Source organism: Pipistrellus kuhlii, unplaced genomic scaffold, assembly GCF_014108245.1.
Source record: "Pipistrellus kuhlii isolate mPipKuh1 unplaced genomic scaffold, mPipKuh1.p scaffold_m20_p_40, whole genome shotgun sequence".
NCBI classification, from domain to species: Eukaryota; Metazoa; Chordata; class Mammalia; order Chiroptera; family Vespertilionidae; genus Pipistrellus; species Pipistrellus kuhlii.
Window position 1 is genome coordinate 2,851,967 of NW_023425541.1, and position 16,360 is coordinate 2,868,326.

Genomic DNA, 16,360 nt, shown 5'->3' on the forward strand with positions numbered 1-16,360 from the left:
GTTTCTGGGGAGACGCTGGGGACCCAAACTCCTACGGGGAGAAGCTGAACTGTCTGCCATCGGGTCGGAAAGTGAGGGTGGCTTCCTTATAGAGGTGTGTACAACAATCATTGTTTACTGTGCTGGGGTGGGACGCAGGAAGTTAGAAATGCAGAGATGCAGAGACGGATGATTGGCAGCCATCGCTGTTTGCCATGCCCTAGCTTAGAAATTCCCTGTGATCCCACCCATCACAATCTACAAACCCACCCAACCTCCAAGCAGCAGCTTTTGCATATAAATAGCCTGCCCTATCTCAGCTTAACCAAACAAATTGCAGCTCTGGTCAGAAAGCTCCAAAAACCTCAAACTCTAAGCAAAGAGGAGAAAACTGTAGTTCTCACTGTAGCTCCTGCTGGGTGGCCTCAGACAGTAATTGACCTGCACACCATTGGATATCTAGAAGCTAGTGTATCAAGTGGTCAGTGTGAGACTACACCAGATTTCAACTATTCACATCCATAAGTAACACATTCAAGAGGCAGACTCATTGAGCACCAAAGCCCCACTGAAGCAAGTCCAGCCCCATAAAGGTGTCTCCAGCACAGCAGTTCTTCCACTCCATCAACACAGAGAAGCAACAAAATTCAGAGACAAAGAAACATGTCACAAATGAAAGTAATGGAGGAAAGCAAACTACTGGACATAGAGTTCAAAACCACATTTATAAGGTTACTCAAGAATCTTCTAAAAACCGCCAAGAAACTTGAGACCTCCGAGGAACTTAGTGAGACCTGCAAGGACCTTAATGAGAATAAAAATAAAAAAAAATAAAAAAGGAAAAGGACTAGTCACAAATTAAGCATACACTGCCTGAAATAAAGAATAATATACAGAAATTTAACTGTAGATCAAAGGACCACAAGAATCAAACCAAAGATCTGAAATATGAGGAAACAAAAAACACCCAACCAGAAAAACATAAAGAAAAAAGAATCCAAAAATATGAAGATAGTGTAAGGAGCCTCTGTGACAACTTCAAGTTTATCAACATTTGAATTATTGAGGTGACAGAAGAAGAGAGCAAAATATTGAAAACCTATTAGAAGAAATAATGACAGAAAACTTTCCCTACCTTGTGAAAGAAATAGACTTACAATTCCAGGAAGCGCAAAAAACCCCAAACAAGAGGAATCCAAAAATGAACACACCAAGACACATAATAATTAAAATGCCAGGGGCAAAAGACAGAGAGAATCTTGAAAGCAGCAAGAGAAAAACAGTTAGTTACCTACAAGAAAGTACTCATACGGGAAAGTACTATGCAGGCCAGACGGGAGTGACAAGAAATATTCAAAGTGGTGAACAACAAGAACCTACAACCAAGATTACTCTACCTAGCAAAGCTATCATTCAGAATTGAAGGTCAGATAAAGAGCTTCACAGACAAGAAAAAGCTAAAGCAGTTAATCACCACCAAACCAGGATTATATGAAATGCTGAAGGGTATTCTTTATGAAGAGGAAGAAGAAAATGGCAAAGATAAAAATTATGAACAACAAAGTGACAACAAATATATACCTACCAACAAGTGAATCTAAAAATCAAGTGAATAAAAAATCTAATGAACAAATGGACTGATGAATATAATAGAATCAGGGGCATAGAAAGGGAGTGGATTGACAATTCTCAGGGGAAGCAGGTATGAGGTGTGCGAGAAGAGATTGGATGGGGTGGGATGGGCAATCAAGTGGAAGGGAGTTCGGGGGGGGGGGGTGAGAAAGAGGAACACCTGTAATAATCTGAACATTGAAGATTTATTTTTAAAAAATAAAAAATAAAACAAGAGAAAAAATATTACAGATAGCTCTAGCTGGTTTGGTTCAGTGGATAGGGCATTGGCCTATGGACTGAAGGGTCTCTGGTTCTATTCTGGTCAAGGGCACATGCCAGGGTTGCAAGCTAGATCCTCAGTAGGGAGCGTGAAGGAGGCAGTCAATTAATGGTTTTCTCTCATCATTGATGTTTCTATCTCTCCCTTCCTCTCTGAAATCAATACAATATATTTAAAAAATATTACCAATATTTCTCTGTACACCATTATCAATTACTTTGATTGTATCACCTCTGACTAATGAAGATTCGCCTTTTCTAGCTAGCTGAGAAAAACTAAGTTTGAGCTCCTTCTATTGTGTACTTATAGAATTCAATTCCACACATAGAACAAATATGAGCACCTATGGTGAGCAATGCACTTAGCCAGGGTTTATAAGTAAAACAAATATAAGTAATTGCTGTTCATAACCCTAAGGAGCTTATAATCTATACTAGAGACCCAGTGCATGAAATTGGTATATGGGGGGTTCGTCTCAGCCCAACCTCACCCTCTCCAATCTTGGACCCTTGGGGGATGTCTGACCGCTGGCTCCTAACTGCTCACCTGCCTGTCTGCCTAATCGCTCCTAACTGCCTCCCCCGCCAGCATGGTCGCCCCCACCTGCCCCCTGCTGATCTTGTCACCCCATACAGCCTGCTGTTCAGTCATCCATCTGGTTGTTTCGGTTGTGATGGCCCCTGGATTTTTATATATTAGGATATACAAAAGTCTATGCAACTGACTGGTAGCTATGATGCACACTAATTGCCAGGGGGCAGACACTCAATGCAGGAGCTGCCAAGCTGCAGTGACTTGGCAGCTCCGGTTCTCAGGTGACGCATTCAAAACCAGAGAAGAGGGAGCACAATTCTGGGTGTATCGCCCAAGAAGTGCCCTCTTGCAATCCAGGACCCCTTGGGGAGTGTTGGAGAGCTGATTTTGGCCTGAGCAGGCCAGGCCAAGGGACCCCAGTGGTGCATGATTCTGCATACCAGGCCTCTAGTCTTATATAAAGAAAAAGATAAATGCATTAATGATTATAATACAAAATGTTTCAAGAATGCCATTAGAGAAGGGAAAAAAGTGCTATGGGGAAATGTAGAGAAAACAGAAAAAAGAAATTAAAAAGTAGTAGAATTTAAATGGGTACTAGCCTTCTAATAAATATAGATCTTACTTGCAATTATTTCTAATGTTTTACTCTCTAAATGAGGCAGTTCCCACGCTGATTCCAGGAAGCTGTCCAGTAGTGGGTCATTCATTTTGGCTTTAATTTCAAATTCATACAGCAGAAGCAATGTCTCACATGGATCATTGGAGAAATCTCCTAAGAAAGAAGCAAAAATGCGACATTCTCTGTGATTTCATTTCAATATTTTCTCCTAATATCTCTTCTGGGGAGATTTTCTTGTTAAGAAAATTTAATTTTACTTACAATTTGAAGGTTATCTCAGCTTCTATGAACACATTTTTTACATTTTAAAATCTATAAACTCACCAATACTTTCATCACCCTGTATTGCAATCACTAGCATTGCCTCTATTTCCTAAAATTATTGCCATGATATTCCTTAAATAGCCTAAAAAGACCTGCTGCTATCTAATTAAAATCCAGTGTTTACCTGTTTCATTTTAATGACTGAATTAACCAGACAATACAGTGTTGTATAAACTAACCGTGGCTTTATTTTGAGCAAAGGAAAGTTTCCAAATTATTCCATTTAGTCAGTCAACAATATTTTTTTGGGTATCACCATGGGAAGAATTTTGTATCAGGTGGCATATACCATACTATGTGAGACAGTTTTCATTCAGCCTGTTAAACTGAATTTTAAAAAAAAGTGTTGAGGTATAACGTACATAGAATAAACTGAATTGAATGAGGTGCATTAATCTTAAACAGCTTGATGAATTTTTTTATGTTTAAATACACATAACCACTATCATATAGAATACTTCCAAAACTCATGTTTCTTTCAAGTCAATACCTCCTTAGAAGAGTTAACAACTATTTTGACTTTTATATTTTATTTTCTGTTCTTGAACTTCATTGCTAGTACATATATATACTCAACTTTTGAATATTGACCTTGTATCCTATAACTTGTTAAAATCATTTATTAGTTCCAGTAACTTCTTATAGATTCTTTGGAATTTTCTACATACAATCATGTCATCTGCATGCAACTAGAGATAGTTTTATTTATCCTTTATTACTCCATAAGTATACCTCATTTTACTGTACTTTGTTTTAATAAGTGCAAACCAATCAATATAATATATCATATCAAGAAACTAAATGATGATCTCAATAGTCAAGAAAGCTTTTGACAAAATCCAACATCTTTTCCTGATAAAAACAATGAACCAGGAATAGAAGAGAACTTCCTCAATCTGAAAAAGGGCACTTGAAAAACACACAGCTAACAATATACTTAATGGTGAAATACTAGATTCTTTCCCTTTACTTTTACCACTGCTATTCAAAATTGTTCTAGAAATTCTAGCTAAAGAAATTAGGCAAGAAAAAGAAACAAAAGACATTAAGACTGGAAAAGAAGTACGAAAACCATCTCTATTTATACACAATGTGTTCTTTTTTTTAAAAAAGTGTTTTTAAAATTTATTTTAATTTTTTTTATTGATTTTTTACAGAAAGGGAGAGAGAGAGCTAGAAACATCGATGAGAGAGAAACATCGACCAGCTGCCTCTTGCACACCCTCTACTGGGGATGTGCCCGCAACCAATGTACATGCCCTTGACCGGAATCGAACCTGGGACCTTTCAGTCCGCAGACCGACACTCTACCACTGAGTCAAACCAGTTTCGGCCACAATGTGTTCTTATAAATAGATCCCTAGGGCCGTGGTCAGCAAATTGTGGCTCTTTGGCCCCTTGAGTGTGGATCTTCCACAAAATACCATGGCCTGGGCAAGTCTATTTTAAACAAGTGGCGTTAGAAGAAGTTTAAAAAATTTGGCTCTCAAAAGAAATTTCAATTGTTGTACTGTTGATATTTGGCTCTGTTGACTAATTAGTTTGCCGACCACTGCCCTAGGGAATCCAGTAAAATACCATTAAAACTAATGAACAAGCAGAAACCAGTTTGGCTCAGTGGTAGAGCATTGGTTTGCGGACTGAAAGGTCCCAGGTTCGATTCCGGTCAGGGGCATGTACGTTGGTTGCGGGCACATCCCCGGTAGGGAGTGTGCAAGAGGCAGCTGGTCGATGTTTCTCTCTCATCAATGTTTCTAGCTCTCTATCTCTCTCCCTTCCTCTCTGTAAAAAAATCAATAAAATATATTTAAAAAACCCCCAAAAAACAAAAAAACTATTGAACAAGTTTAACAAGACCAGAATATAAAAATCAATCCAATTCCTATACAATAACAATAAACAAATGGAAAATAAGATTGAGAAAACAATTCCATTTACAACAGCATCAAAAAGAATCCTATATAAGAGGGAATATGCAAATTGACCATCACTCCACCACAAAGATGGCTGCTCCAACAGTGGAGGTGGGGTTTCTGTAACACAAGCTGGCTGCAACTAGAGCTGAGGCTGAGTTTCTGTAATGAGTCTTAACGAGCAATCAGCAGGGACCTGAGGCTGCACTCTTCCTACCCCTATGGGGTGTGACAGGGGACCTCAGGCCACATTCTCTGCCCTGGCACCATGCCGGGGGAATTTCAGGTCATGCTCCCTGCCTTGGCACCAGGCTGGGGGACCTCAGGCTACACCCCCTCCCAGAAGAGCTTGACAGAGGACCTGAGGTTGCACCCCCCACCCCTGTTGGGGCTTGACAGGTGATCTGAGGCTGCTGCCCGTCCTGGCGCCAGGCTGGGGGACCTGAGGCTGCACCCCCTGCCTGGTGGGGCTTGATGGGGGATCTCAAGGTGCACCCCCTCGCTCCAGAGCTGGGCTAGGGGACCTCAGGCTGCTCCCCTTACCCTGGGCGGGGGGGGGGGGGGACATCAGGCAGTGACCCCCACTCAGTGGGGCTTTACAGGGGACCTCAAGGTGTGCCCCCTGCTCTGGCCCAGGCTGGGGGACCTTAAGTCACGCCTCCTGCCCCAGCACCAGGCCAGGGGACCTGAGGTTGCAGCCCCCCACCTGGCGGGGCTTGACAAGGGTGGGACTGGCTGGGTCTGGATCTAGCTCAATGGGGCGGGGGCAGCCTGGTCTGGGTCTCATGTGATTTTCAGGCACATATGGGTAGGTGGGGACTTGACTCTGGGTCCTGTGGTGTGCCCCAGACTCCGACAGGAGGAAGATTTTCATATACATTTTACTAATTTTCTTTCATCTCTGACACTTCTATTATAGAGAAAGGGTAAATAGCAATATTAAAGTATTTCCTCTAATTAATCCCCCTTTAATGTGTATGAATTTCGTGCACTGGGACCACTAGTAAATTAAATAAAAGAAGTGCAAGACTTGTACATTGCAATTTAAAAGATGTAAATAAATGGGAAAATATTTCACACTTAAGGATTGGAGACTTAACATTGTTAAACTGGCACTACTTCCCAAAATAATCTAGCTTTTTCCCCTTTTTTCAGAAAATGACAGGCTGATCCTAAAACTCACATGGAAATTTAAGGGTCCCAGAATAGCCAAAACAATCCTGAAAAGGAAGAGCAAATTTGGAGGATTAACACTCCTGATTTCAAAACTTAATACAAAGCAATTATAATCAAGACACTGTGATACTGGTAAAAGGACAAATATATAGAGCAGTGGGAATGAACTGACACTCCAGAAGTAAAACCATGTGTCTATGGCCAATTAATTTTCCACAGGGAGGCAAAAACCCAAGTGACCGGGAAATAATAATTTTGTGTTTTCTTTCTTTTATTTTAAAATAAGTGGTTCTGGGACAACTGGATAGCCACATGGAAAAGAATGAAGCTTGGACCCTTACCTCAAACTATTAATACATATAAAAGTTAACTCAAAATGGATTAAAGATCCAAATGCAGGAGCAAAAACTCTAAAACTCTTCAGAAGAAAACACAGGAGTAAATTTAGACCCTTTTCCCAATTAAAAAAAAAAAAAATATATATATATATATATATATATACTTTTATGATTTCAGAGAAGGGAGAGAGAGAGAGAGAGAGAGAGAAACAGCAATGGTGATAGAAAATCATTGATCGGCTGACTCCTGCACAAAAGACCCAACTGGCATGGCTCAGTGGTTGAGCACTGACCTATGAACCAAGAGGTCACGGTTTGAATCCCAGTCAGTGAACATGCCTGGGCTGCAGGCTTGATCCTCAGAGGGGGTTGTGTAGGAGTCAGCCGATCAATGATTCTCTATCACCACTGATGTTTTTTCTCTCTCTCTCCCTTCTCTGAAATCAATAAAAGTATATATATATATATATATATATATATATATATATATATATATATATATATTTTATTTTTTTTTTTAATTGGGAAAAGGGTCTAAATAGACATTTCTCCAAAGAAGATACACAAATGGCCAATAACCATATGAAAAGATGCTCAACACAATTAATTGTCAGGAAAATAGGTCATAAGGAAATCATAACCACAATGGGATATCACTATATACTCACTAAGATAGCCAGAATAAAAAAAAAATCAGATAATAAAATTGTTGACATGAAGGTAGAGAAATCATAAGCACCATACACTACTGGTGACAATACAAAATGGTGAAGATACTTTGGAAAACAGTTTGGCAGTTTCTGAAATGACTAAACATAGAGTTACCATATGAGGATACCATAACATATAAATATCCTTTGTGCTTCAAAGGATGCTGTCAAGAAAGGGAAAGACAATCCAATGAATGGGAGAAAATATTTGCAAGTTATATATCTGATCAGAAAACTTGTATCTGGTACAAGTAAGATACAAGAGAAACATGCAACTTGACTGTACCTCCGCCATGCCCACCAGCCACTCAGGAGTGAGTATGCAAATCAACCCAACCAAGATGGTGGTTAATTTGAATATCCAAGCGCAGAGTGAGTACTGGACAGCATAGAAGGAAGCCAAGGGCTGCAGAAGGGAGCGAAGCTGCGGAGAATCAAGCAAGCGGAGCAGAGGAGAAGGGAGGGAAGCAGGCAGAGGAGGAGAGAGGGGGGCGGAGAAGGGAGGGAAGCAGGTGGAACTGGGGAGACAGCTGCAGGAAGCCCTATTGCATGAATCTTCCTGTAATGGGCCTCTAGTATAGTATATAATACCATAGATAATCATTTTCCTTGCCAGCTAAAATGAGTTTCTGCTGGTAGAGGATCCATGCTGGGCTTTGTTCTAAAGCTCTTAGGTTTGCTCTGTTTGTCATAATCACTAAGACTTTCAATAATGGCATTTGGTGAATACTTTATAATAAGGTCAAAATTATAGCATTGGGGGTACATGAAATTCTTCCCTGCAACGGCTTACAAAAACAACTAAAGGCTGTTCTCCATTTTCTTGTTTTTGAGATAAAGTTTTTATGATATTACAAAATAAATAGCTTAAAAAGATCTAATCACTATGATGACTTTCAGCTTTAACTTTATTTTTGGCTCTTTATGTGTAGAGTATGATTACAAGGATGTTCATAACAACATCCAAAAGTTACATTCTTGAATGGAGACTCTGAAAAGGAGGCAGAAAAACAGATTCAGAAGTCGTGAATTCCCTTGTGTTAGAAAACTTGGAAGTGTTTTATAAGCATTTATCCTTGGTAGACTTCTTACTTCCCTTTAAATCTCCTTTCTCTTTTCCTGGAAATCTGACCTGCCTTCCTATTAGCCTGGATCATGGAACTTACATCCTCTCCACATGAATGTCTTGCAAACAATTGGTCTGAGGAAAAAGTACCGCAATTGAGTTGGCTATCACAACTCAATAGCACATGGGATAAATACTTAAATAGACATTTTTACACAAATGGCCAACAGAGAGGTGAAAAGGTGCTAACATCACTAATCATCACATAAATGCAAATCGCAACAACAATGAGATATCTCATACCTGTTAGGATGGCTATTATCAAACAAACAAAAGACAGCAAGTGTTGGTGAGTTACTGGAAAAACCTGGAGCCTTTGTATATCATTGGTGGGAATGCAAAAAGGTGCATTCCCACCAATGATATAAAGAAAACATTATAGTACTTCCTACAAAAATTTAAAATAGAACTACCATATGATCCAGCAATTCCACTTATAGTATTTATCTAAAAGAATTAAAGTTAGAATCTCGATGAGATATATGCACTCTTATGTTCATTGCAGTACATAGCCAAGAAATGAAAATAACCTAAATGTCCTCTGATGGATGAATGGATAAAAAAAAAATGGGATATATAAATATAACAGAATACTATTCAGTCTTAAAAAGAAGGAAAATTCTGTAACATGAGATAACATGGATGAACCATAGGAACATCATGCTAAGTGAAATTAGCCACCTACATGATATGAGGTATCTAAAATTTGATCTATCACATTCACAGTGTCAAAGAGTGGAGTGATGGTTGCCAGGAGCTGGAGGAAGGAGAAATGGAGAGTTGCTAATCAAAGGGCAGAATATTAAAGTTAAACAAGATAAACAGATCTGTTGTACAAAACTATACCTATAGTAAACAATACTATAGTTATATTATATACTTAAAACTTTGTTAAGAGGGTAGCTCTAATGTAAATTGTTCTTACCACAACAAAGTAAAACTTAAAAAAAAGACAAATTATTTAAAAAAGCACAGTATAAGATACTACATGAAAGTGGGATGAGAGGAACAGAAAAAGATAATGGTAGATGGAGAATTTTCTCCAGAAAAATTTTGCCATGAAGCAGATGAAAATTGTGACCAAACATGTCAGAATGAATTTAAAAATATTAAGTAATCTATAAAATAAAAATATAAAGCAGGTATTCAAAAACTCAGGTTACAGCTGGCAGACAAAAGGAAATTAAATATGATCTATCTCAATGAGATATATGCATCCCTATGTTCATTGCAGTACATAGCTGAGATATGAAAATAACTTAAATGTCCACTGATGGATGAATGGATAAAGAAATGGGATATACAAACATAACAGAATAATATTCAGTCTCAGTGGGTTTGACTAATTTTACAGATAAAGAAATGAGAAGAAAATAGAAAAGTATCATAGAAATAAAGATAAAATTGAAAGCAGCAAAAAAGAGAAAATATATCACTTGATAAACAGTAAGGGGTTCAGAAAACAAGAGATAAGAAAGCAAAACGGCAATTGAAATTGCTTTTAACATCTTTATGTTAAATAAAATCTGACACAAATAATTTCATACTTGTATGAGTCATGGTTATATCTTTAAAAAATTATCAACCAAAATTTCCAATGGATACACTTAACAGAACCCAGTAAATTGTATTGCTGGAGAAATGCAACTAATAGACAGTTTAAACTCATGTTTTCTGGTTTCTAGAATGAACCCCAAATGCCAATAGAACTTTGATGAATTACTTTTTTTCCTTTATTATGGAGTTTATGTTTTGTTTTTGTTTCTGGCTTATGTATAGCCAATAAGTTAATCCTCCTTGGTTGCAGCAGTAATGGGAGTGTGGTTTCATGGTCTGAACATTTGGTGATCTCTCTAAATGGATTAATGGCTTACCTAATATCTAGTTCGGTAAGAAACAACAAACGGGCTGGCTGCTGTGGCTCAGGGGATGAGTGCTGTTTTATAAACCAGGAGGTCATAGTATGATTCTGGTCAGAGCACATGCACAGGTTGTGGGTTCGACCCCCAGCAGGGGGCATGGAGTAAATAACTAATCTATGATTCTCTCTCATCATTGATGTTTCTATGTCTCTCTCCCTCTCCCTCTCCCTCTCTGAAATCAATAAAAAATATATTTTTTTAAAAGAAACAACAGAGGGAAAGATGGATGCCGACAGGAAGGCAGACTGCAAGATAGTGCATAAGTGAGAGAATGAAGGGAGAAAGTGTGGCTGCATGGGGAGTGTTTGTTTGTTTATTGCAGGACAGCTATACTCCAAGAGACTGTGGGGGATTGTGGGACGGGGTTCCCATGAATGGGCAGCCTCCATTGCTTCTGGTATCAATCGTGGAGCTACCTGCTCTGATGCGGAGACCGTGCCATCATGAAAGGGAGAGAGGTTGATATCAGAAGCCTGAAAATTCTGGGAATCTGCAACAACGGCACCCACTGAACAGCTGCGAATCCCGGAACACCAGTCCTCTAGCAAAGTGAACATGCAGATTTGGAGGAGGAGCTCTGTACCCTCTCATTGAAAGGAAAGAGAACTACATAACCAGACAACGAGAGGAGAGATCATGGGGAGAAAAAGAAAGAGCCCACATATGAAAGAAAAGCAGGTATCACCAGAAAAGGAAGTAAACGAAATGGAGGCAAGCAACCTGTTAGAGAAAGAATACAGAGAAATGGTCATAAGGTGGCTGAAAAGAATAGAAGACAAATTCAACAATATGAGTAAGAACCAAGAGGAAATGAACAAAAATCAAGAAGAAATGAAAAATGACATTGCTTCTGTAAAGAACTCCATAAAAAGCATCAACAGTAGACTAGATGAAACAGCGGACCACATCAGTGAGCTAAAAGACAAGGTAAAAAAAAATTCCCAAGTAGAGCAACTTCTAGAAGAAAAAAATTAAAAAGCAGGAGGAGAGCCTAAGGGAACTTTGGGACAACATGAAACAAAACAACATCCAGATAAGAGGCGTGCCAGAAGGAGAGAAAACTGACCAAGGAATTGAAATCTGTTTGAAGAAATAATGACAAAAAAACTTCCCTGATATAGGGAAGAAAAAACCTACACAAACCCAAGAAGCTCACAGAGTCCCAAACAAAATAAACCCCAAAAAGACCAATGCCAAGGCACATTATAATTAAATTGGCAAACACCAAAAACAAAGTAAAAATCTTAAAAGTGGCCAGAGAGAGGCAGAAAGTTACATACAAAGGAACCCCCATCAGACTAGCAACTGATTTCTCAACAGAAACTCATCATGCTGGAAGGGAATGGAATGAAATATACAAAGTCATGCAAAGGAAGGGTCTGAATCCAAGAATATTGTACCCAGCAAGGCTATCAATCGAAATAGAAGGTGAAATCAGGACCTTCACAGTCAAAAAAGGACTAAGGGAATTTATTACCACCAAACCAGCAATGCAAGAAACGACAAGGGGTCTGATGTAAAATAAAGGAATAGGAAGCGAAGAAGGAACACAGGGGTAAAGAATAAAAATGGCGACAAACAAGTATCTATCAATAATTACTTTAAATGTACATGAATTAAATGCCCCAATTAAAAGACATAGGGTAACAGATTGGTTAAGAAAACAAGACCCATATATCTGCTGTCTACAGGAAACCCATCTCAGAAAAAAAGACACACACAGACTGAAGGTGAAGGGATGGAAAAAAGTTTTTCAGGTGAATGGAAATGGAAAAAAAAAAAGCTGGGGTAGCAATACTTATATCTAAAAAAATAGGTATCAAAGTGAAGGACATAACAAGAGATAAGGAAGGACACTTCATGATACTAAAGGGAACAATCCAACAAAAATAAATAACCGTGGTAAACATATACAGGAGCACCAAAATACATTAAAAAAAAAAAACCCAAAAAACTCTGGAGGATATCAGTGGAGAGATTAACAGCAATACAATCATAGTAGGGGACTTTAATACCCCACTATCACCACTGGACAAATCCTGTAAACAAAAAATCAGCAAAGAAACAACAATCCTAAAAGATTCACTAGACCAGGTGAAATTAATTGACAACTTCATAAAATTTCCCCAAGTAACAAAAAACACATTCTTCTCAAGTGCACATGGGTTATTTTCAAAGATAGACCATATATTGGGTTACAGGCAAAGTCTCTTCAAATTCAAGAAGAAAGAAATCATATCAAACATCTTTTCAGATGACAATGGCATAAAACAGGAAATCAACTGCAATAAAAACAATCCAAAAAAACCCCCACAAAAACCACAACAAACATCTGGAGACTAAATATCATGCTATTAAACAATGACTGGGTTACCAGAGAGATCACAGAAGAAATAAAAATCATCTGGCAACCAACAACAATGAAAACACAACAGTCTGAAATCTATGGGACACAGCATAAGCAGTCTTGAGAGAGAAAAGTTCATAGCTCTACAAGCCTACTGCAAGAAGCAAGAAACAATGGTAATAAATTACCTAACCCTACAACTCAAAGAGTTAGAAAGAGAGGAACAAAAAAAGTCCAGTGTAAGCAGAAGAAAGGAAATAATAAAGAGCAGAGTGGAGATAAACGACATAGAAAAAAAAAAAAACAATACAAAAGATAAACAAAACCAAGAGCTTGTTCTTTGAAAGGACAAACAAGATTAATGAACCCCTAGCCAGGATCACAAAGAAGCAAAGAGAGAGGACCCAAATAAACAAAATCAGAAATGAAAGAGGTGAAATAACAACAGACCCCACTGACATACAACCGATCGCTAAAAAAATACTATGAACAATTCTATTCCAACAAATGGGACAACCTGGAGGAAATGGACATATTCCTAGAAAAATACAACCTTCTAAAACTCAATCAGGAAGAATCTAAACAGCTCAATAGTCCAATAACTATGGGAGAAATTGAAGCAATCATCAAAAAGCTTACATCACACAAAAGCTGGGACCAGATAGCTTCATAGGGGAGTTTTCAAACATTCAAGGAAGAACAAAAACCTATGCTTCCCAGACTATTCAAAAAAATTCAAGAGGAAGGATCACTTCAAAGCTCCTTCTATGAAGCCAGCATCACCCTAATGCCAAAACCAGATAAAGACAACACAATGAAAGAGAATTACAGGCCAATATCCCTCATGAACATAAATGCCAAAATCCGCAATAAAATTCTAGCAAATCAGATTCAGCAGTACATCAGATAGATCATACATAATGACCAATTAGGATTTATACCAGGGGTGCAAGGATGGTTCAATATCCGCACATCAATAAGTGTGATACATCACATAAACAAATTGAGAGATAAAAATCACATAGTCATATCAATTGATGCAGAAAAAGCATTTGACAAAATCCAACACTGTTTTGATAAAAACTCTCAACAAGGTAGTAATATAATGATCATACCTCAACATAATAAAAGCCATATATGATAAATCTGCAGCTAACAGCATACTCAATGGGTAAACAATAAAACCATTTCCCCTAAGAACAGGAACAAGACAGGGATGTCCACTCTCACCACTCCTGTTTGACATAGTACTGGAAGTTTTAGCCATTGCAATTAGACAAGAAAAAGAAATAAAAGGCATCCCATTGGGAGAGAAGAAGTAAAGCTGTTCTTAATTGCAGATGACATGATATTGTTCATAAAAACCCTAAGGACTCCATCAAGAAACTAATGGAATTAATAAATGAATTCAGCAATGTAGCAGAATACAAAATTAATGCCAAGAAATCTATGGCATTTCTATATACCAATTGGGAACTTATAGAAAGGGAGACTAAAAAAGCAATTCTATTAACCATCCCACCAAAAACATTAAGATACTTAGGAATAAACTTAACTAAGGCAGTAAAAGACTTATTCACAAAAAACTACAGGACACTGAAAAAAGAGATAGAGGAAGATGTAAACAGATGGAAGAACATATTGTCTTCTATACACCAATAGTTGACTTAGTTGACTTATAGAAATAGAGATTAAAAAAACAATCACACTTACCATCATACCAAAAAAATTAAGATATCTAGGAATAAACTTAACCAAGGAAGTAAAAGACCTATATGTGGAAAACTACAGGATACTGAGAAAAGAGACAGAGGAAGATGTAAACAGATGGAAGGACATACCATGTTCATGGATTGATAGAATCAACATCATTAAAATGAGCATACTACCCAAAGCAATCTATAGATTCATTACACTCCCCATTAAAATACCAAAGGCATATTTCACAGACCTATGAAAAACTCTCCAAAAATTTATCTGGAATAATAATAAGAAAAAGACCCCAAATAGCCACAGAAATCCTGAGAAACAAGAATAAAGTAGGTGGGATCTCAATACCAGATTTCAAGCTGTATTATAAAGCCACTGTTCTCAAAACTGCCTCGTACTGGCACAGGAACCGACTTATAGACCAATGGAATAGAATAGAGTGTCCAGATATTGACCCAAATAATTATGTCCATTAATATTTGACAGAGAAGGCATGAACATAACATGGATCAAAACATTCTCTTCAATAAATGGTGCTGGGAAAATTGGACAGATACATGCAAAAAAATGAAACTAGACCACCACTTTACACGATACACAAAAATAAACTCCAAATAGATATAGGACTTAGACATAAGACAGGAAACCATAAAAATACTAGAGAAATCCACAGGCATCAAAATCTCAGACATATGCCAAAAGAATTTCTTCACTGATACAGCTCCTAAGGCAATGGAAGCTAAAGAGAAAATAAACAAATGGGAGTACATCAAAATAAAAGGTTTTTCCCAGCAAAAGAAACCATCAACAATACAATAAGAAAGCCCACTGTATGGGAGAACATATTTGGAAATGTTGTCCTACCTAATAAAAGAATAATATGCAAATTAACCATCACTCTGCTCCACAATCCACAACAACAAGCCACGCCCACCAGCCAATCTGAGCAAGTATGCAAATAAACCCAACCAAAATGGCTACAGCCACTGAGAGCAGGAGGGAGGCGTTTCCCCAGCGACAGAGGAAGCCAAGTTTTCTGCCTGCCCTTGCCAGCCTAAGCCTCCACTCAAGGCTACAAAGTTTCAATTATAGAAGGTAAACAAATCCAAACAGAAATGGCTGCTGCCATGAGGCAAGCAGGAAGATTGGCTCTGCTCCAGGCTACAAAGTTTCAATTGTAGAAAGTAAATATATCCCAGATACCAGGGCCTCAACTTGGGTCACTGGGGGGCATGGCTGGCCTACAAATCACCATAGGCTACTTGCTCAGGCCGCCCCACGCCTCAAGGGAACCCACACCCTGATCCAGGACAACCTTCAGAGCAAACCAGCTGGCCCCCACCCGTGCACCAGTCCTCTATCCTATCTAATAAAAGAGTAATATGCAGATTGACCATCACTCCAACACACCATATGGCTGCCCCCATGTATTCAAAGATCCTGCTCCTATGTGGACACAAGATGGCCAGCAGGGGAGGGCAGTTGGGAGAGACCAGGCCTGCAAAAGAGTGCAGTTGTGGGTGATCAGGCAAGTAGGATAGGGCAGTTGGGAGGCACCAGGCCTGCAAGGGAGGGCAGTTGAAGGCAATAAACCCTGCAGGGGAGGGCAGTTAGGGGTGACCAGGCCGGCAGAGGAGGGAAGTTGGGGGTAAATGGGCTGGCAGGGGAGCAGTTAGACATTAATCAGGCTGGATGGGAGTGGTTAGGAGGTGATCAGGCTGGCAGTCAGAAGCGATTAGAGGAAATCAGGAAGGCAGGCAGGCGA

General features: G+C 38.7%; 1 protein-coding gene across 1 annotated transcript in view; it reads right to left on the minus strand.

Moving 5' to 3' along the window:
• TEX11 (testis expressed 11) overlaps positions 1-16,360 on the minus strand; it is a 285,049-nt gene that overhangs the window by 30,079 nt on the left and 238,610 nt on the right. Inside the window, exon 25 of the mRNA XM_045571903.1 lies at positions 3,033-3,182. Within this exon, the coding sequence (XP_045427859.1) occupies positions 3,033-3,182 (150 nt within the window). The remainder of the gene's footprint in view (positions 1-3,032; positions 3,183-16,360) is intronic.